General features: G+C 42.0%; 3 protein-coding genes across 4 annotated transcripts; all 3 read left to right on the top strand.

Annotated features, from left to right (window-relative positions):
• The first annotated feature begins 4,620 nt into the window (after nt 1–4,620).
• LOC127754317 (purple acid phosphatase 22-like) lies at nt 4,621–7,838 on the top strand. Its single transcript, XM_052279797.1, has 5 exons — nt 4,621–4,774; nt 4,915–5,403; nt 5,950–6,822; nt 6,902–6,990; nt 7,347–7,838. The coding sequence occupies exons 2-5, from the start codon at nt 4,954–4,956 to the stop codon at nt 7,582–7,584; spliced, it is 1,650 nt and encodes a 549-aa protein (XP_052135757.1). The 5' UTR covers nt 4,621–4,774; nt 4,915–4,953; the 3' UTR covers nt 7,585–7,838.
• Nucleotides 7,839–8,104: 266 nt separating this feature from the next.
• LOC127754316 (uncharacterized) lies at nt 8,105–13,011 on the top strand. Of its 2 annotated transcripts, none has more exons than XM_052279796.1 (10): nt 8,105–8,228; nt 8,336–9,028; nt 9,180–9,302; nt 9,394–9,460; nt 9,929–10,032; nt 10,117–10,219; nt 10,420–10,718; nt 11,585–11,890; nt 11,984–12,476; nt 12,576–13,011. In XM_052279796.1, exons 2-9 carry the CDS (start codon nt 8,348–8,350, stop codon nt 12,314–12,316), a joined length of 2,016 nt encoding a protein of 671 aa, XP_052135756.1. In that variant the 5' UTR covers nt 8,105–8,228; nt 8,336–8,347; the 3' UTR covers nt 12,317–12,476; nt 12,576–13,011. The 2 variants fall into 2 exon arrangements, with proteins under 2 accessions (XP_052135756.1, XP_052135755.1); XM_052279795.1 differs by having other exon boundaries at nt 11,984–12,489.
• A 325-nt stretch (nt 13,012–13,336) lies between these two features.
• LOC127754989 (uncharacterized) lies at nt 13,337–17,918 on the top strand. Its single transcript, XM_052280607.1, has 14 exons — nt 13,337–14,260; nt 14,682–14,793; nt 14,953–15,065; nt 15,280–15,402; nt 15,506–15,681; nt 15,926–16,001; nt 16,084–16,170; nt 16,275–16,355; nt 16,447–16,479; nt 16,592–16,645; nt 16,857–16,898; nt 17,018–17,096; nt 17,211–17,281; nt 17,365–17,918. The coding sequence occupies exons 1-14, from the start codon at nt 14,072–14,074 to the stop codon at nt 17,479–17,481; spliced, it is 1,353 nt and encodes a 450-aa protein (XP_052136567.1). The 5' UTR covers nt 13,337–14,071; the 3' UTR covers nt 17,482–17,918.
• The last annotated feature ends 2,344 nt before the right edge of the window (nt 17,919–20,262 follow it).

The raw sequence follows: 20,262 nt of genomic DNA, 5'->3' as shown, positions 1-20,262 counted from the left end.
TTGAGAAGGCAATTGTATCTATTAATTAGAATATTTTATGTAATTTCCTTAGAGATATGTTATGGCAAAAGTCTGCCGCAAAAACTTATGGTATCTTAGAGTTTGTTAGAGATAAGAGTCGTGTCCGATATGGACATATTGTGTAATTCTCGGGTATAAATAGACCCCGAACCCCATGAAAAATTAACACACGTTCAATACAATCTCGGCGCATCGCCACCCTTTTTTGCTTTCGTTTTATTTCGACGAGTTCTTGCTTTCGGGTTGAGCTGCATCGGTTTCGATCTTCAACAAGAGGTAAAACTTGTTATGGCGGCTTGCATTCTCGGGATTAGTGCTTCCATCTTTATGATACTCTAATCTTGTTTATGTAATTCGTCGAGTTATCGTATATCTTATATAATCTATGGCAATATCGTCATCTAACCTACAATCGGCTGATTAGGTTAAATATCGACGTTGGTTTAGATTATATATGATATCTACCACTCTATGAAACTTTTAATGGCTTGATTGTCTAGATATCGTCCTTCTTTTCATACTTATAGCTGCATCAGTTGTTTGATCTTATGAATCGTGATTAGAATCTCAATCTCTAGCCTGCTTCTTGGTTGCCGATTAGGGTAGTATCGGAGTTTCAGCCGATCTTACCTGATTTAACTACCTTTTATCTTATGTGCTTCGCTGATATGTTGAATCTACCCTTTATGTTAAGATCTTGTTGTATTTAAGTATATTAGGCTTTTGTTTGATATATTCTATTTGCTTTGATATCTTAGTATAGAGCGGTATCGGAGTATTAGCCGATACATGCTAGATCTATCTAATCGGCTATGCTATGAACATATATAATCTTATTATTAATATATATTTCGATCTAAGTGATTTATACTGTCTCGGCATGGCGACCGACCTATCCCAATCACTTGATTTAAGTATATATATCGATATAAGAATTATATATCGTTAATATCTACAGCCGATCGAGTAGATTTAGTTCTGTTTTATTTATTAATGCTTGCTGATCGATGCATATATGACATCGGCTCAAAGATAAATGATATGTCATCGGCACCTAACCGATCGGCTATCGTTTATAGATTTAACCGCGGTTTCTTTGTCTTTGTTTCTTGTTGATTGCAGGATCAAATCAACTGGCACGCTAGTATACCCGAAGGCGAGTTTTGGACCTGCACTGGAGCTAAGCAGATTTCTCAGGCCTCGTGTTTTTACATCAACATGACCCTGGGCGGAAATTGCAAGAGCTATAACCGCGGAGGCGGAGCTGTGGCGCCTACCAAAGGCGACAGTTTTGGCGCTTGGTCTCTAGTTTCTAGGGTCGCTACGTCGTTCACACGTTCAATTTGGTTGTGAGATTGTACTCTAAGTCCTTGTTGCATTCTAGTACCCTGTTCTCATCTTTAATCTTGTATTTCTCTTGTAAATAACGTTTATTCCTCTTAATAAAGATACACTTCTAGTGTATTCCTAAAAAAAATCTAGCTGCATTGGGTCATGCTTTGCTACCAAAATAATATTACTTCCCATGTTTTATATTATACAAATTATTTTGATTTTTTTCTAAGTAAAAATTATTTAAGTCATCCAACACTAAATTAGTTTTATTAAATATAACACTAAATATATTTTAATAATATTTTCGTTTTATGATAAAAATATTTTATATTTCTTCTATAAATTTGATCAAAGAGATTTATCAAGATAAAACGGAGGAAGTCATTCAAACTTTATGCTGTTATACAAAGTAATAAACATGGTTGTTGTGGACACATACCCAATCCTAGAACAGGGAAAGGTTCGTACTGACAAACGCCTAACTACATTGCACTACTATGATAACGTTGGTATATACCTCTTCGATCGTGATGCCTCCAAACTCCAAAGCTAGCAGCTTGCCATGTTCACCACTCTTTCAAAAATACACCAGAAGACCTCGGTGGTGAACTATTAGAATTCTCGAAGAAAAGAGTTGAGCATTTGTCGATATAACTTTTTTTTCACCGGGCCGTATTTTTATAACTTTTTTTCACCGGTCCAGCAAAAGCGGACGAAAATTCATTAAGATGGAAGGAATAAAAGGGTAACAAAGCAACATGCAGGGCTGTTGAAGAAAACACAGTAAACACTTCTCCTGACACTAGAAGGGAACTTAAAAAATATGGAGGGAGTATATATTTACACCGTCATCCTCATCAACCTAGCTTCGCCAATTCCTTAACTATTTCATAATCCTATCCGTAACAGTACTGGATGTAGAATGATACCGCCTGAAAAATCCTTGCATTTAATTTCACTCATTCCAAATGAGCAAAGTGACCAAGAAATCAAGCCCTACACCTGGTATAGCATGAGGACAATATAACATGGAAGCTTACTAACCACAACAAATATATGGCAGCGTCGGCCTACAACGGATAACTCCTCGGCACCACTGCTACCAACTTCAACAACCTAATTTAGAAAGCCTGGACACCACGTAAGTGCAAAACTTCACCGGGATGATAATCCAAAATAGAGTTTGGACCTCCGACAAGTTGGTGATTAGCAAATTATATTTTGGGACGGAGGAAGTATTAGAGAGGTTAAAAAAAGACACACTCTATAAAATCTTTTAAGTTAGAGCATAGCTCCCATCCAGCAGGTACCACGGTACCAGCCAGGTACCAAATCTCAGCCATTCATTCAGCTCGATCGGATGGTGGAAATTATCTGGTACCTCCAGGTACAAATTTGCCCATGAAGTGGTACCGGAATAGAAAGAGGAGTGGAAGGGTAATATTGTCTTTTCGCGTAGGGATGCATCCGGTGGGTGGTAGCGGTGGGGTCTCCATCTAGTGGGTGGTGGCGGCGGCTCCGCTTCCCGTCCCGGCGGCGGCAGCGGCTCCATTTCCCGTCCACAACGGCGGCCCATTGCAGCAGCATCTCCCCATGCCCGCCGCAACGGCGGCTGCTCCGGTTCTCGTCGCGGCGGCGGCCCATCGTAGCGGTGTCTCCCCTGCCCATCGCAGCGGCGGTGGTTCCGCTTCCCGTCGTCGCAGCGGCCCATCGCAGCGGCGTCTCCCCTTCCCGTCACTGTTGTGGAGCACCTTCATCCCGTTCCCGTCGCAGCTGCGGCTCCACATCCGCTCAGCAACAACGAACTCCCCGGTGACAGAATTCCCGAGCTCTGGCCCCAACCCATTGCCGAGGAGCATCCATATATCCTTGAGGAAGTCAAGTCACGGTACCAGCGAGCAGAGCGCCTTCTTTCCTGCCTGAATCAATTGATGCAATGTCATTATCTGGTTTGCTAGAGCTGAAGCATGCATGAAGGCAAAGAACCACCATCTGCTTCTCCTGACATTGCATGCGGGGCGAGCGCGCCGTGAGGTATTCTCCAGTACTGTGGCCACCGACAGTAGATGATGGGGATCAAATCGGCCGGCGGGAAAACTGCTCCGTTTCTGCGCTCGTAGGGAGGAACAGATGAGAAAGAAGCGATGCGGGGAGGGAGGAAAGAAAGAGCGCAGGGAGGAAAGCGGCGGCGCGACTCCGGAATTGTTCCGCTTCTCTTGCTCTTTCTGTTTCCAATAGTATCCTTTTAAGATGGAAGGCCAGATTTGATCTTGTATCTCCTGCCGGTACATGCTGCCTGACGGGAGTAAATCTCTTTTAAGTTAAATGAGAATTTATACTGGATAAGACAAACGAGCTACCAGTATCTGTTCATATCTCTTGTATATAGGCTTTCGATCGAATAGGATGTTAAGAGGGTGTTTAGGAGAGAGAAACTAAACTTTAGTCCCTCCCTAAAAAAAATAAGTCCCTATTTTATAGACTTATTTTGTGGAGCTCTCTCGCAAACACCTCTAAAAAAAAAGAAATCCAGTGATCATCCAAGCTCCATACCTGCATAGAACCCACATCCGTTCAGACACGGCACGCATAAAAAACGTACGTGCACGCATTCTGCCATGGGCGAGCATCGGGCGTTCACTTTGTTGCAGGTTTTGCTGCTTTCCTTTTCAGTTACATCCGGTAAATCATGACAAACGCATGTATTAGCCATTTCAGTTATCCGGTAAATCATGTGTTCAACAATAAATTAGCAAAGCACACGTTTCATGATCAAGATGGCTTAATAATATACTACTACTATTGCTTCCAAACTTAGATTTTCTCAGCCACCCAAAACAGCATCTGATAATATTCCGTTCAACCATCAAAGGTTCAAAAGCCCGTAACCACATCCCTGTCAGATGCACCTAGAAGGCTGACGTGTCCACTGCCAACTTCACAAAACCGTGACAACCCCTATCATCACAAATCGATATAGGCACTGTTCTTTTTTTTTTATTTTTTAATTAAGATACAAATTTTATCTTTATTTTCGTTAAAACATTTTTCATACCGTTAACGATGTATTTTGTATGAAAACTTTCTGTATATAAATTCTTTTAAAACTATAAGATAAATCTAATTTTTAGATTTGTAATAATTAAAATTTAATTAATTATGTTAATGGTTTCTTATTTTCCCGTATCTTATAACTTTATTAAAAACGAAACACTACCTATAGAAGGGTAAAAAACAGAGACACCACACACACAAAGTGCAAAAATCCCTGCTTCACGCAGCAAAATGCCAACCCCAGCCTACCTATCTCCTTCCTTCATCCTCCTCCCCACCTCCACCACCACCACCACCGCACACGGCGGCCTCCTCCTCCTCTCCGGCAACCACCGCCGACGATGTCGTCCACGCCACATGCCAGGTGCACGCACGCACGCACGACAGCAAGAGAGAGAGCGGCAAGAAACACCATGGCATATCTCCGAGGATATGCCCTAATCCAAAGTCTTCCTAATTGTTATTAAAATCCTAATGACGTGCAATTATGCTCTCCTCTCCCAGGTCGTCTCCTCCTCCGGGCTCAGCCCAGGCTGGCCACCGATGATGATGGCGACGGCCGCGATGGCGGCGAGCTCGTGCGATCGAGGCGACACGCGTAAGAAGCTGCAGATAACTGTAGTTTTCCTCGTCCGCACGCTACTGCTCGCGTGTATAATAGCCCGCGGGGTGCTCGCGCTGATACGGGTTGCGTTCCGCGTCGCCGTGGTTGCTCCGGCGAGAAGCCTCGTCGCCGTCGCGGGCGCCGCCTTCTCCGCCGTGAACGCGCGGTGCGCGTGGTGCCTGGAACAGGCGGCGCTCGGGCGGAGCTGCACGGGGACGGTCCTCGGCGACGCGGTGGTGGGCGCCATGGCGAGCTCGTGGAGGCTGCTGCTGCAGGGGATCACGTCGCTGGTGTTCCTGTGCGCGCGTGGCGCCGACGAGTACGTCCGGCCGCCGCCGAGCCCGCTGGTGCTCACGGCGCACGGCAAGCCGGCGTCGCATCCTCAGCAGGTGCGGGTTCATCTCTGGGTGTTGCAGACTTGCAGTGTGCAGAGTCTGACAGATTTTGGCACTTGGAGTTTTCTTGTTCTGAATGCTTCATTGCTTTTCCCGTCTTTTTTCAATAAAAAGTTCATCCATGATCCATCCCAAGATTGAGCAGTGGCAAACGAATTCTGTTTGTCTCATGATTTCATCATCATTCTTTGCAGAGTTCTTTTATGCTTGAACTCTGCTTCTTTTTTTTTTCTTCAGAATCAGAGGCAAAGAGTGTCCTTTGTTTACAGTAACATATTTTCAAACTTTCATAATCAGACACAAATACAAATTGACACCTAGTACAGTAGTACAGAAGATTTAATTCCACGTTTCCTACCAACCTGTCAACGTTACAATGTGAAGTACAGACAACAAAATTACATTGCAGTACGACATAGTAGCTGGGAGCTTTACATAAGTTTTAATCAAAGAGAATTTGCCGCTGAAATTATTATCCAGCATAATTCTGATTCCTAATGTTTCGGTAATAACTTTGACATGGTTGCCAATGATAATCAGGTGCACATTTCGATGGTGGGGGAGAAGAACATGAGGATTTCATGGGTGACCGACGACCTGAACGCGCCGTCCGTGGTGGAGTACGGGACGTCGCCGGGGAAGTACACGGCGTCGGCGACCGGCGACCACACCACGTACCGCTACTTCCTCTACAAGTCCGGCGCGATCCACCACGCCACCATCGGCCCGCTCGAGGCGAGCACGACGTACCACTACCGGTGCGGCAAGGCCGGCGACGAGTTCACCCTCAGGACGCCTCCGGCGAGGCTGCCCGTGGAGTTCGTCGTGGTCGGCGACCTCGGGCAGACGAAGTGGACGGCGTCGACGCTGTCCCACATCGGCGGCGGCGGCGGCGACTACGACGTGCTGCTGCTCCCCGGCGACCTGTCGTACGCCGACACGCAGCAGCCGCTGTGGGACACGTTCGGGCGGCTGGTGCAGCCGCTGGCGAGCGCGCGGCCGTGGATGGTGACGGAGGGGAACCACGAGATCGAGGCGCTGCCGGTGGTGGGGATCGCGCCGTTCGCGGCGTACAACGCGCGGTGGCGGATGCCGCGGGAGGAGAGCGGCTCGCCGTCGAACCTCTACTACTCGTTCGACGCGGCGGGCGGCGCGGCGCACGTGGTGATGCTGGGATCCTACGCGGAGTTCGAGGAAGGGTCGCCGCAGCGGGCGTGGCTGGAGCGGGACCTCGCCGGCGTCGACCGGCGGCGGACGCCGTGGCTGCTGGCGCTGGTGCACGCGCCGTGGTACAACACGAACGAGGCGCACCAGGGCGAGGGCGAGCGGATGCGCCGCGCCATGGAGAGCCTCCTCTACGAGGCCCGCGTCGACGTCGTCTTCGCCGGCCACGTCCACGCCTACGAGCGCTTCGTAAGTCTTAACACTTGCATGATGTTAATTAATGGTGAAGTATTGAGCTCTTAATCATGGTGATTAATGATTTAATTAGACGAGGATCTACGACAACGAGGCTGACAGCCGGGGCCCAATGTACATCACCATTGGCGACGGGGGCAACAGGGAAGGCCTTGCTCTCAAGTAAGCTTCACGATATCTCGAGCAGATGTCGGAAAGGGGTTTTTGGACACGAATTAAAAAACTAATTTCATAACTTGTCTGAAAACCGTGAGACGAATTTTTGAGCCTAATTAACCGTTATTAGCACATGTAGGTTACTATAATACTTATGGCTAATCATAGACTAATTAGGCTCAAAAGATTCGTCTCACGATTTCCCCTCTAACCATATGTTCAAAGCTTCGATGTGATGTTTTTAGGAAAAAAATTTGGGAACTAACTATGCCTTAATTATTTATATCTGCGTAGTTGATAACGTTAATTATATGTGTGATTAGCTTAGTTAATTGAACTTTGATTAATTAAATTTGATGAAGGTTCATCAAGGGGCACAAGTCGGCGCACCTGTCGGAGTTCAGGGAGGCGAGCTTCGGGCACGGGCGGCTGAGGATCCTGAACGAGACGAGCGCCGTCTGGACGTGGCACCGCAACGACGACCAGTTCGCCACCGTCCGCGACGAGGTCTGGCTGCACAGCTTGGCCGCCGGCGAGCCAGCTGCTACAGTAGCCTCCGCCGGCGGCGGCGGCGGCGGCCATCCGGCCGACGAGCTGTAGGCTATATATATCTCACACTGTTAAGAATGAATGGAAGAAAAGGAAACTTCACCACATTTAGCATTGTCTTTTTTTTTTTTTCTTTTTCATCAGCCATAAACATTGTCTATTTGTCCTTGTAAATCAATCGTGATATCGTGTGTTTCAGCTAGTGTACAGTGTTTTTCTTGTGTTAGACACGTGGTGAAATAGAATTGTATGCTGCCTTTTCAGTGTACAAGGCCAACACTGATGGGCTCATCTTTTCGCTTAAACTATTTATACTTATCATCTAAAATTTGAAATTTCAGCTTTCAATTTGGAGTTGATTTTGGGTCTTTTCATCAAAGTTTATTTTTTAGCTTTTGTTTTTATATCGTTAAGAACATGTGTATAAAAAAATTATTTATAAATTATGTTTCATCTGTAAATATGACATTTCACATAAGCGAAATGATGGGCCGTGATACTGTAATTACCACTGTGTATTTTGTTTTGTTCGTGTAACTTTTCTCCTCATCCGTCCGATCGAGAAAGAACGGTCCAGATCCAAACACGCCACAATATACCATCACTGCGGCCGCCGGGGCGCACCCTCTCCGGCTTCCGCCGCCGAGCAGGGCTGCGCCGCCGTCGTGCTGCTTCCGCCGCAATCCCGGTGTCCGGTGAGCATCCATCCCCGTTTATGCGCATCCTCTTCCTCATCTCTCTCTACCCACGCATGCGCTTTTTTCCCCCTCGAATTCGCGTTAAACCCTAGCCTCTCTTCTAGATCTGGACCCCAATGTCGCAAGTCAGATCCGCCCCTGAGCTGGACAGCCGTCGCCGGAGGCGGGACTCTGACGACGAGAGCGGCGAGCGCGACCTCGACACCCGGCGCCACCGCCGCCGGAGCCCCAGCTCAGAGTCGTGTTCGTCCTCCGGCGATGATGACCGTAGCCGTCGGCCCCGCCATGACGAGAGCTCCAGGAGGCGGCAGAGAGACCAGAGCCACCGCCGGGACAGGGGTGGTCATGATGAGCGGCGCCGGAGGAGCCCTCAGAGGAGGAAGGAGCCGACTCCGCCGCCGCCGCTTCTACCGGAGATGGTACCAGGGCGCACAGGAGGGATCTACATCCCGCCTTTCCGCATGGCGCAGATGATGAGGGAGGTGGAGGACAAGTCGAGCGCCGAGTACCAGCGCCTCAGCTGGGACGCGCTCAAGAAGAGCATCAATGGCCTGGTGAACAAGGTGAATGCTACCAACGTAAAGAATATTGTGCCGGAGCTGTTCGCCGAGAACCTGGTTCGTGGGCGGGGGCTTTTCTGCCAATCGTGCATCAAGTCGCAGATGGCTTCACCTGGCTTCACCGACGTGTTTGCTGCGCTCGTCGCCGTTGTGAATACCAAGTTCCCTGAGATTGGTCGCCTGCTTCTTGTTCGCGTCGTGCTTCAGCTCAAGAGAGCATATAAGCGAAACGACAAGGTGACCTTCCTCAATTCTCCTTTTCAGCTTGACATGTAAAATACTGCTATTGCCTCAGTACAACTAGTATCATTTGGAAAATACTTGGTTAATTTTTCACCATGTTAAGAGTAATGCATGTTTATTTACCTATTTGTCTTGTTGATTGCAGCCACAACTGCTTGCAGCAACCAAGTTCATAGCACACTTGGTTAACCAGGTCGTTGCTCATGAGCTCGTGGCACTGGAGCTTCTTACTGTACTGCTTGAGAACCCAACTGATGATAATGTTGAGGTGCATATCTTGTTTCTTATGTCCTTTTATGTTGATCATGTCTTCATTTATGCAATATCTGAAGCATATGGATATGTTTCTTATCTGGTAGGTAGCGGTGGGTTTTGTTAAAGAATGTGGGGCAATGCTTCAGGACTTGTCTCCACAAGGGCTTCATGGTAAGTTTTTCAGATCAGCTGTTACCATAAGTGCTTATTATGACTTTTGAGTGAATGACTTGTTAAACCTTTTGACTAGCTCATCTGTATTCACGACATATTTTTGGACTTAGGCGGTTTCATTTCATCTGTGGAATATTGGATGTGTGAACCTTAGTGCAGGTCTAGACCCTTTTTTTTACACTAGTATTATGTTTAGCTTTACCTGGATGATCTGGATTTTGTCTGAATCAATACACTTTCTTTGGGATACAATTTTCTGGGGATATCTTTTTGTTCTATATTTGTCTGTCTGCTTAAACTGTGATATTTGAACACGTTTTCTGTTTCTAAATGTAGCTTTTTATTTGTTTCAAAGTTAACTAACATGAACCGTTGGTTATTTGTTTGATCTCCTTATGACTTCTCTATTTTTCTTATTTTGTTCCATTTTCATTCTCAATGGATTCGCCTTCTTAATCTATACAGCTATTTTTGAAAGATTTCGAGGCATTCTTCATGAAGGTGAAATAGACAAGCGTGTGCAGTTTCTGATCGAAGGCCTTTTTGCAATTCGAAAGGCTAAATTTCAGGTAAATTCATATTTTTCCTAATTCTTTACCTTTTCTATGCATTCCTATAACAAATTCTGACAATATGATATCATATCTGTGAAGGGATTCCCTGCTATACATCCAGAGTTGGATCTTGTGGAGCAGGAAGATCAATTTACTCATGAGATATCCCTTGAGGATGAGCTAGACCCTGAGACTAATCTAAGTAGGGTTTTATTTCATATGCAAACATTTTTCAGTTTACTATATTTATGACATAAAAGCCTCAGTTATTTTGAAATGTTGGTATTTTAATGGAATTTTAAACACCAGTTCAGTTCCCATAGGAATCTGGAAATTTTCTTGCATTTACTATGTATCTTAACACTTCCGTGTTGTGTTGCACTTACCTTTACCAACCTGCAGATGTTTTCAGGGGAAATCCAAATTTTGCTGAAGATGAGAAGGCATATGAGAACCTAAAAAGAAGCATCCTTGGAGCAGAATCTTCTGATGATGAAGAAGGGTCTGATGATTCTTCTGATGAGGATGCTGAAGAAGAATCCGATGATGAAGAGGACGAAGAGCAGATGGAGATTAGGGATCAAACTGAGACCAATCTCATTAACCTTCGAAGAACCATTTACTTGACAATCATGTCAAGTGTTGATTTTGAAGAAGCTGGTCACAAGCTTCTAAAAATTAAACTTGAGCCTGGTCAAGAGGTAAGTACTGTAGGTTGACTTTTTTTCTGTATTATAATATTGTTTTTCAATTTCTATGGTATTTTTAAATTTCCTTATTTTTGTGTTTTATTTTGCTTTCTTGTACACAACACCTTCTGTGAGCATTACGGTTTGTTAGAATCTATTTTCCAATCTTTCAATTCATGAACAAACTAGAACAAATTTTTGTGATAATGCACGGAATGTTGTGTCTCAACAGCGCAGTTACTTGCCATTCGAATAGTTCTGGTGCTGGTTTGTATATCAAGAATATTGTGCACCAAGTTATTAGATTAACAAAAGGCACCAATGGGTAGTTATTAGTTAATGCATCTGTTTTACGAATGGTCTATAATTACCGTTTTCTTTATTGTGCTCCTTTCATGTGACTTAGCTTCATGTGTACAAGTAGCGACTTAGACTACTGTTATATGTACTACATGGTCATTTGTCATGTATCTTTCAGGTTCAGTTACTAAACTGATTAAAATTATCTGCTAGTTTTCACATATTGCATTGATAAAACCTAATTGGTAGTTCAGTTGCTAAACTTATTTGTTAGTTCTTTGAATTTCTGAAGTCACTGAAATTGCACAAGCTATTTTGAGCTTCTAGAAATTCTTGAAGTGAAGCAAAATTACTTACCTCATTCTAGATCCTATTACTGAACGACATGCAATACAAAAAATGATGGTGAAGAAACATTCTTATGCTAAGACAGGCACATGTTTTGCACAACACAATACTCGATTTCAAACAGTCCCTCTTCAATTCATATAATCTGATTGCTTTCTTTGGTCCTTCAGTGCTGAGTTTGCAAAATATAGTGATTTTTAGCAAAGCTAACTGTTTATTTCATTTAACAGATGGAATTGTGCATCATGCTGCTTGAGTGCTGCAGCCAAGAGAGAACATACCTGCGATATTATGGATTGCTAGGGCAGCGATTTTGCATGATTAACAAAGTTTACCAAGATAACTTTGAGAAATGTTTCGTGCAACAATATTCCATGATACATCGTCTGGAAACAAACAAACTGAGAAATGATGCTAAATTTTTTGCGCATTTGTTGGGCACCGACGCGCTTCCTTGGCATGTTTTAGCTTACATCCGTTTGACAGAGGAGGACACCACGTCATCTTCTAGAATTTTCATAAAAATACTCTTCCAGGTATGCTGTTAAAATTATGCCTTTTCTTTACTACATATGTCGATTCATCTTTACCAAAGCAAGCAATTGAAGGTTTTGTTTCTTGTTATGCAGGAATTATCAGAGCATCTTGGTATTCGTCTACTCAATGAAAGACTAAATGATCCTAACATGCAAGATTCTTTCGATTTGATCTTCCCAAAGGATCATCCGAAGAATACCAGGTTTTCCATAAATTTCTTCACTTCCATTGGACTGGGTGGTATCACAGAGACTCTGAGAGAGTATTTGAAGAACATGCCACGGCTAATAATGCAAAAACAGAAGCCTGCCTCGTCTGAATCAGACTCAAGTGATTCAGGGTCTGGTTCAGACAGCTACAGCTCAGAATCGGAATCAAGTTCTGATGAGAGTGACAGGAAGCGAAACAAGAGGCGGAAGAAGTAAGAGGTGGAAGAAGATTTTCATGTAAATTCTACCATGGTTCTGGGATTCTCCTGTATTTTTATCTACGTGCAGTATCTGATCTAGCTGTTGGTGCTTACTAAATTGAGAACCCAATCATATTAACCGAGATATTGGTTCCTACTTCCTACCTTCAGATCATGTGAGAGACCGAAGTATGTTGTTAATAGTGCAACTTCACTATGTTAATTCATCCTTAACAAAATCAGACAATTGAAGTATTTTTTTTCGTGCTATGCAGGATTTATCAGAGCATATTGGTATTGGTCCAACTCTAAGAGATTGGATGAGCCTAACATGCAAGATTACTTCTTTTCTATCTTCCCAAGGGATCATCCAAAGAACACAAGTTTTTCTACAAATTTCTTCACTTCAATTGGTCTTGGTTGTATCACTATGACCATGAGCGAGATTACCTGAAGAGCATTCCTCGCCATCTAATGCAACAGAAACCTGCCTCATGTATTGGTATCCATGTGTTCTGATCCTAACTGTTTTGTTTTTGTTGGATCTCCATGTGCAATATAATCAGATCTTAGATGCTGTTCAGAGGGCTTGTTGAATTCAGGACCCAATCATAATTAGAATCCCCAAATAGGGTTTTATAAGATATCAGCAGAGTACCAGCTGGTAGGAACGTATCCATGTGCAATAATTAATGGTGAATCCTTTGCTCAGTTGAACTTTTTCATCCAAATTCAAAGTGGTTCATTTGGGACTGGAGATTGGAAGGGGAGAAAAACGGCCGGGCGAAAGCGATTTATGCAAGTTGAAAGTATTCCTTGTCAAATTGGGGGGAAAACTGCAATATTTCCTGAATTGCAAGTTGAATATATTGGTTTGAAATGGTCCCCACAAATTGAATGAAAAAGGTCAATTGAAGGTTGAGGATGAGACGTGGAAATTAATTACTTCCTCCGTTTTATATTATAAGACTCTCTTGTATTGTCCATATTCATATATATATATATATATATATATATATATGTTAATGAATCTAGACACAGATGTGTACCTAGATTCATTAACATCTATATGAATACAGGCAATGCTAGAAAGTCTTATAACCTAAAACGGAGGGAGTAAGCTGGAAGGGGCAGCAGTGGTGAAGATGGCTGATGGAAGGTGATGGGGGCAATTACATAGTCTGCATCATAGACATCACACACCCATGTTTCTTACATTTTGTAACGTCATCCATGTTGCTGTGAACAAATATATACACTACAGAAAAACCTAAATATCCTAGAAAACATTAAAAAGGACCAAATATATAATCTTTAAATGGAAAAAGGGCAAAGATACATAACAACAAGTTGAAAATCTTGTCGCCCAATCACTTTTGTGTGAAGGCAATAATACTATAATGTTGCTTTACAGCAAAAGCAATGTGCTTTTGTGTTTATTAGCTGCAGGTGGTTTTTATCATTGACCAAAACGCTACAAACAAAAGCATAATAACCATAGGTTGAATATATAATCAATCCTGGCCAAAACAATCGGATTAATCTGCCTTTTGGGCGGTCGGCACTTGCTAAACAATGGAAATCATCAACAAAAGCACTCAAACAGGACAGTGACATGCTCTAATTATATTTGAAGCTGGACCTCACGAATCATGCTGCTCTTGGCCAATAAAACCAACAGATTAATTAGGAAGATAAACAGGGAGCAGTTACTGGATTAGGAGACACTTTGTTGAGGTGCAGGTGCAGAAGAGGAGGAGACAAGGTGAACATGGAGAAGGTAGGAGGAGATGTGAGGGTTCTGAAGCCACTGATGCACCTGCTGCTTGGACTGGTCATGTACTGGGTCGCCGAGGAGATGACGGTGCCTGTGCTCGTCGACGTCACCACCCGAGCACTCTGCCCCGGCGCCGACATCGCCTGCCCGGAGGCCATCTACCTCACCGGCCTCCATCAAACGGTCAGCTCTCATTTGATCATCTCCCTCTTCTGCAGTGGTGTCCCTCCTTTCCTGTAAGACATTATTGTTGTTCAGTGATATACATCGTAGCTATGCAGAGGTCGGGAGTATTATCGGAACAATTGTACCACCTTGGTGTAATTAACTGAGTTCGCTAAAGTTTTCATTATCTGAAAAATGAAATCACATGATGATGCCTAAATTCAGTTTCTTTCTTTTGCTAGTTTCAGAAGAAACTTTGACTCGATGCATTAGGGATTATATCACTACTGGTTGCCAATGCTTATGCTATATGATTGATGCATAACATTTTCATTGATGAAAATGGAGTTGACCATTTTCTTGATTTTATCTGAAAGAATCAGTGTGCAAGTGACAACTGAAAGTGAACAATTGATTGGAAACTCTTGTGTTAATGCAGGTGGGAGGGATTTTCAGGGCTGTAGGATACACTTTGATGGGGCAGCTAGCTGATGAATATGGCCGGAAGCCTCTCCTCCTACTCACTGCCTCAACTTCCATCATCCCTTATGGTAGCTATACCTGTTCTATCTTATTTTGGAAGCTTATATCAGTTAAGTGTTAGTCTCTCTGCTTGCAGGAATTTGACATTAGAATGTCAAGGTTTTCATGAGTTTCACAGGATATTAATCACATGTCTTTAATTGGTGTCATATTGTTTATTCCTGCAGGTGTTCTTGCCTGCAACAAATCCAAGATTGCTGTGTATATCTTCCTTATTCTGCGTACTTTGTCATTCATGATAGGCCAAGGAACCATAACCAGCCTCGCAGTGACATACACGGTGAGAGCAATTGCAGATGCTAACTCTTGGTTTCACTTTATCCAAGTCGTATAATTCTCTCCTTGAGCCTGGAAACTTAAACCAAATTGGACAAACGGCAAATTGACAGCGTTTCTTGTTATTGCATAGCTATGCACAATGCGGTTTGAGAACAAGTAGTCATGCACGTTGCATGCTGGACAGTTAAAATTCCCTTTTCTGCTAATTTAATTAGGCCGATGTGGTTGATCCATCAAAGAGAGCATTTGCATTTGGTTGCATAACTGGGATACTATCTGCTTCGCATGCTCTGGGCAATGGCTTCTCTAGGTTTCTGCCCGAGCGGTGGATTTTCCAGGTATTATATCATGAAGATTTCTTACAGTTCATCAACAATGTTATTTTTCAATTTTTATGCTAATTAATGTCATTCTTACAAGTATGAAACCACGCATTATCAGGTCTCGGTTGCTTTGTTGATCTCTTCTGTCCTCTACATGAAAATATCTCTGGTTGAGACACTTCAAAGAGCTTCTTCTGGTTCGTTTGAGCATATGTCGTTCTCATCTTTGGTTATCAGGTTACCACTGCGGCGCTGGGAGTCTATCAAGGAGAATATTAACATAATCAGGAGAAGGTAATGTTCCTCACCAGACTCCTTTATGGTCTAAATAATTTAATGGTGTAACGATTCATGTCAAAGCACAAAGAAAATTAATAAGTATCGGATTCACGGATAATAATTCTGGAAAAGAAAGCCTGATGAGACTTCTGTATTTACACTTGACCAACATTTGAAAATTGCAAATGCAAATTTTGTTGATGTCAAGAGATACCTACTAATGCAAATTTTGATCTTCTCTATCTTCATGTTTTGTTAGTGAAACACTTAGCAGAATCACATACATTTCCTTCTTCTACGAGTTGGGCATGATCGGCATTAGTGATGTCCTAATGGTAACCATATGTTCAGATTTATTTTACGACATTGCGTTCAAAAGAGTACTGGTTATTTCATTCTTCGCCCCTTTATTTGCAGTACTATCTGAAGTCAGTATTTGGTTTTGACAAGAACCAGTTCTCTGAAATTCTTATGGTAGTAGGCATTGGTTCAATCTTTTCGCAGGTAGTACTTAGTCTATAATAACCTTTGCTTGATGTTATATTCGAAAAAACAATCATCCTTTAAGTGCCTTGCCTGATTAACAAAAAAAAATTGTAAAATTGTAGATTTTGGTACTCCCTGTTATTATCTATACAGTTGGTGAGAAGGGAGTCCTATGCGTTGGGATACTTGCATCTGTTGCCTACGTGAGTGTATCACATCTCTTTTTGCTAATATTTTTGTTATCACTTTTACTGATATCAGATGCAGAACTAAAACCTTTTTTTTTTTCTCTAGGCTGTCCTGTATGGTTTGGCATGGAGTTACTGGGTATGTATTTGGGCGCATAGTTCAGTAATAAATTTTAAGTCCAAAAAATGCTGCAGTGACTAATGTCGTTACTGAACATTTTTGTTTGTTTTGTTTGACACTGATTATGCAGGTTCCTTATCTTACTTCCTCATTGGGTGTCATCTATGTTCTGGTCAAACCAGCTGTAAGTGATCACCATGTCTATATACCTGTAACTTTTAAGATCTGTGATATATGAGATATCTGAGTATATTAACTACAAAATAAAACGCCAAATGTACAATGTTTGCATCATTAAAATCAGGAATCATGTTTTGTGTTTTGTGTGCATTTAAGTAACAATTATACACTTGAAAAATCTTTGAATACACTTCAAAATTGTTGAACATGTGCAGACTTATGCAATCATCTCTGGGGAAGTGGACTCATCTGACCAGGTAAACTCAGGAAGGGAAAAAAATATTTCTTGATTTGTAAATCCAATCTTGATATCCCTTAGCTTTATTTACTCAGTTACTGATCAAAGTTTGGTATAAAATTGACTTTACTTTTGCAGGGAAAGGCACAAGGATTCATTTCAACTGTGAAATCCACAGCTGTACTGTTGGCACCATTGTTCATGAGCCCCCTGACCTGTAAACAAGCAATTTTTTTTTTGTTTCATCTTACAAATGTCGCATTGCCATGTCGCCAACTCCACGTAGTATTCTGAATGTTTGATTTCTCCCTTTTCTGCAACTCTGTTTCAGCTTACTTCATTTCAGAACAAGCCCCCTTCAACTGCAAAGGTTTCAGTTTCCTCGTTGCCGGTTTCTTCTTGGTCAGTCCTATTAATTCTTCCATGTGTGTTCATGAATCTAAATAGTGCCTATAACTGCATGACTTGACTGAATACTTCTGCAGGCAATATCTTTGGGCATTTCTTTCATGCTTAAGCCAGAAGCCAAATGCACAAGAGTTGCAGTTCCAGATCAGCTTGATCATGAAGCAGTGCAAGCACCACTATTAGCTCAACCATGAACAAATTGGCAAGGAACTGAACTTTGTACCTGTACATACCATTCTACCTGGCAAACATCTGAACTTTGAAGATTGCATTGGTTGTAACGCCGCAATCTTGAAACTCATGTTGCCAAAGCTGATATTGGGTTTATAGCAAAGATATTAATTGTACATATAGCGGATGTTAATGTTATGTCTAGTACTAATTAGTTACGTTTTAGATTCAATAGTAGCCAAGTGAAGTGTGTGTAAGAAGGTAAAGTTGCAGGTAACTTTATCTCCGACTTAAGTTAGGTGACTTTAATATCACTGACATATGGGTCCATAGCAATGGCACGGTATTACAAAAGTGTGCCTGCACTTTATAGTTGCAACTGACTGAACCAAGGCTGTTCTCGTGAAATTAATATATATAGCACTTGATAATATAAGTACATTTTATGAGACAATATTGAGTTTTTCAGTTGAAGTGATTATCTGAACTTGTCACTTCATACAATACTAGAACTCTAAAACCGAAATATATAAAAAACGAGATTTGGCGGGAGAAATGTCCCTCCAAACATTTTTAAAGAAAGAATTATAAAAGTGTCGGGGATTGAACACGATACCTTGGGGTTGAAATCACACACCTCTTACCATTGCACGATCAATATTCAGTTTTGAAACAGGTGAGCTGTTCATAGTGTTCGTATGGCTATTATCCACTGCCTGTTTCGTCAGTCGCAACTCGGTCATCGCTTACGCAAGTTTGATGCTTCAACAAACAGTTTTATATCGGCATCTTTCTCCGACAGATAATCAAGTCACTGATGGAGCTAGAGAGACATGATAGGGAAGCAAGTCAATATTTAAACACAATAGTCGACAACTTGTTGCTCATAACGTGCGCAAGCGCAATCGTCTTGATTATGTATTATTGGTGGTCACAAGAATGGGAAGAAATTTTGGGGCCAACATGTGGCACACAAACAGTTCGACATAAATGGATTGGAGAACATCAACTCTGAACACGCCCAAAGAAAGTGACATTTTATATAGGCCTAATTTAAAATAGATTATTCATCAAATTATTATCACGAAAAATCCACTTGATTATATGGATGAATTAATTATTTTAAGAAATAAACTTAACAAATATCTCAGAACAAATGGTCTAAGCAATGAATTAGATAAAAGTATCTTAAAAAATAATTTTAGAGGTATGGAGTCCCATAGAAACCGTACCTAGAATTGAGATGTGATTAATCCCGTACAACGAATCTGGACAGGAGCAATCTAAATTCGTTGTACTAGATTATATTTCATTCCACTTCTAGGTTAGTTTTTTTAGACGGAGGAAGCACGTGACAATAATCTGGCGAAGAAGGTTCATGACGTGAGTGCTTACTGAAACACAGAATAGTTGCTCAGGATTCCTTTTTCTTTTGTGTCCATTTCGCATGAGGAGAAAGCAAAGACGGATAGACGATTGCTTGATATGGTTGCAGCACCTGTGATTTGATCGGGAAGAAAGCAAAGATGGCCACTGTTTCGCAACTCTCTGAACTACTGCAGATATATCTTGTCTGTTTGTTTGTACTACTCGTAACCATTATGGCATTCTCCTCCTTTCTTTTTTTACATCAGAAAATCTGCTGCAATGCAAATCTGCAATTCTGCATCCTTTCTTCTCATCATAACGCAGACAAGATCTGGCCTACAAAATGTGCTTGTGCTTGTACTGTAACTACAATTCGGCCAGACAGCCTGAAACTGCCGCACTTACTCATACCCTGTTCAACTGCTGGCTCAATTGCTTTTTTTTTTCTTCAAGACCATTTGTAGTATAAGTGAAGTGTCCATATTTTCTCGCAACCTTAAACTTTTAGGTTAAATTAGTCGGTGAATGCAACTCAATATAATATCACAAACAAATGTCTCAAATTTGAAACCTGACTAGCACGCAACTAAATAAAAAATTACGGTCTATTTCTATTATACACTTGAGATTTGAGGAGTACTTGTAAATTGTCTGTTTTTTCTGATAAGTTTAAGGTGCCATACCATTTTTTTTTAAATTGTCAAAGATGCCATCCATTTAGTTTTTTTACCAAACTTGATCAATACAAAAGAAATCCTGTCCAAACCTGGCAATATTACCAAATTGCTAAAATTTTGGTGCTAAAATTTGATAAGTTTTATTTTGGCTGCAATCTGAATTGCATATAAGCTCTTAGAGCAGGTACAATAGCAGGCTATAAGCTAGCTGCAAACATATTTTAAGGAGATAAATAAGAAGAGAGAAGAGCAGCGGGCTACAGATTTGTAGCCAGCTGTAGCACAGACTCCAAGACGCAGTATGTGTATGACAGGTGGGACCAAGTATTAATAGTATAGTATGTAACTATTGTATGGATGAGCTATTAGATTGGCTATAGATGAATTGGAGCTAGTAGTTGGCTATACTATTAAACTTGCTTTAATATCTAGCACTAGTGCTGCTATGGCATGTCTGCATCCACTATATCCATGCATGTGTAAAAATCGATGAACAGCAGAACAAGTTGGTCACAGTTTCAGAGTAAAAGGAGTAAAAGAGGCCATCATCATTCATCTGCTGGGGGCAGTAGTCCAAATGAACAGAACAGGCAGTGACACACACTGACTTTCTACTCATCTTTTGAGTAGAGATCAAAAGAGATCATCCATGATCCATCCATCCATTCACGCATGCGTAGCACAATTGCAAATGAAAAACGCCGTTTTTTCAACTTGTTTAAGAGCAAAGCTGCAAGAATCTGATTTCTACTGGTATTT

This window comes from Oryza glaberrima, chromosome 11 (genome assembly GCF_000147395.1).
Source record: "Oryza glaberrima chromosome 11, OglaRS2, whole genome shotgun sequence".
Taxonomy (NCBI): Eukaryota; Viridiplantae; Streptophyta; class Magnoliopsida; order Poales; family Poaceae; genus Oryza; species Oryza glaberrima.
The sequence above is the reverse complement of the archived record's forward strand: the minus strand, read 5'-3'. Positions and strand labels throughout refer to the sequence as shown.

Bases quoted from the DNA above. Each gene is read 5' to 3' on its own strand.
- LOC127754316 (XM_052279796.1), top strand. From the start codon at position 8,348: ATGTCGCAAGTCAGATCCGCCCCTGAGCTGGACAGCCGTCGCCGGAGG. The intron at 10,033-10,116 runs GTAAATTCATAT...ATATCTGTGAAG, and splicing joins TTCGAAAGGCTAAATTTCAG to GGATTCCCTGCTATACATCC. The intron at 10,719-11,584 runs GTAAGTACTGTA...TTCATTTAACAG, and splicing joins AACTTGAGCCTGGTCAAGAG to ATGGAATTGTGCATCATGCT.
- LOC127754317 (XM_052279797.1), top strand. From the start codon at position 4,954: ATGATGATGGCGACGGCCGCGATGGCGGCGAGCTCGTGCGATCGAGGC. The intron at 5,404-5,949 runs GTGCGGGTTCAT...AATGATAATCAG, and splicing joins CGGCGTCGCATCCTCAGCAG to GTGCACATTTCGATGGTGGG. The intron at 6,991-7,346 runs GTAAGCTTCACG...AATTTGATGAAG, and splicing joins AGGGAAGGCCTTGCTCTCAA to GTTCATCAAGGGGCACAAGT.
- LOC127754989 (XM_052280607.1), top strand. From the start codon at position 14,072: ATGGAGAAGGTAGGAGGAGATGTGAGGGTTCTGAAGCCACTGATGCAC. The intron at 15,403-15,505 runs GTATTATATCAT...ACGCATTATCAG, and splicing joins CCGAGCGGTGGATTTTCCAG to GTCTCGGTTGCTTTGTTGAT. The intron at 16,480-16,591 runs GTATGTATTTGG...CTGATTATGCAG, and splicing joins GTTTGGCATGGAGTTACTGG to GTTCCTTATCTTACTTCCTC.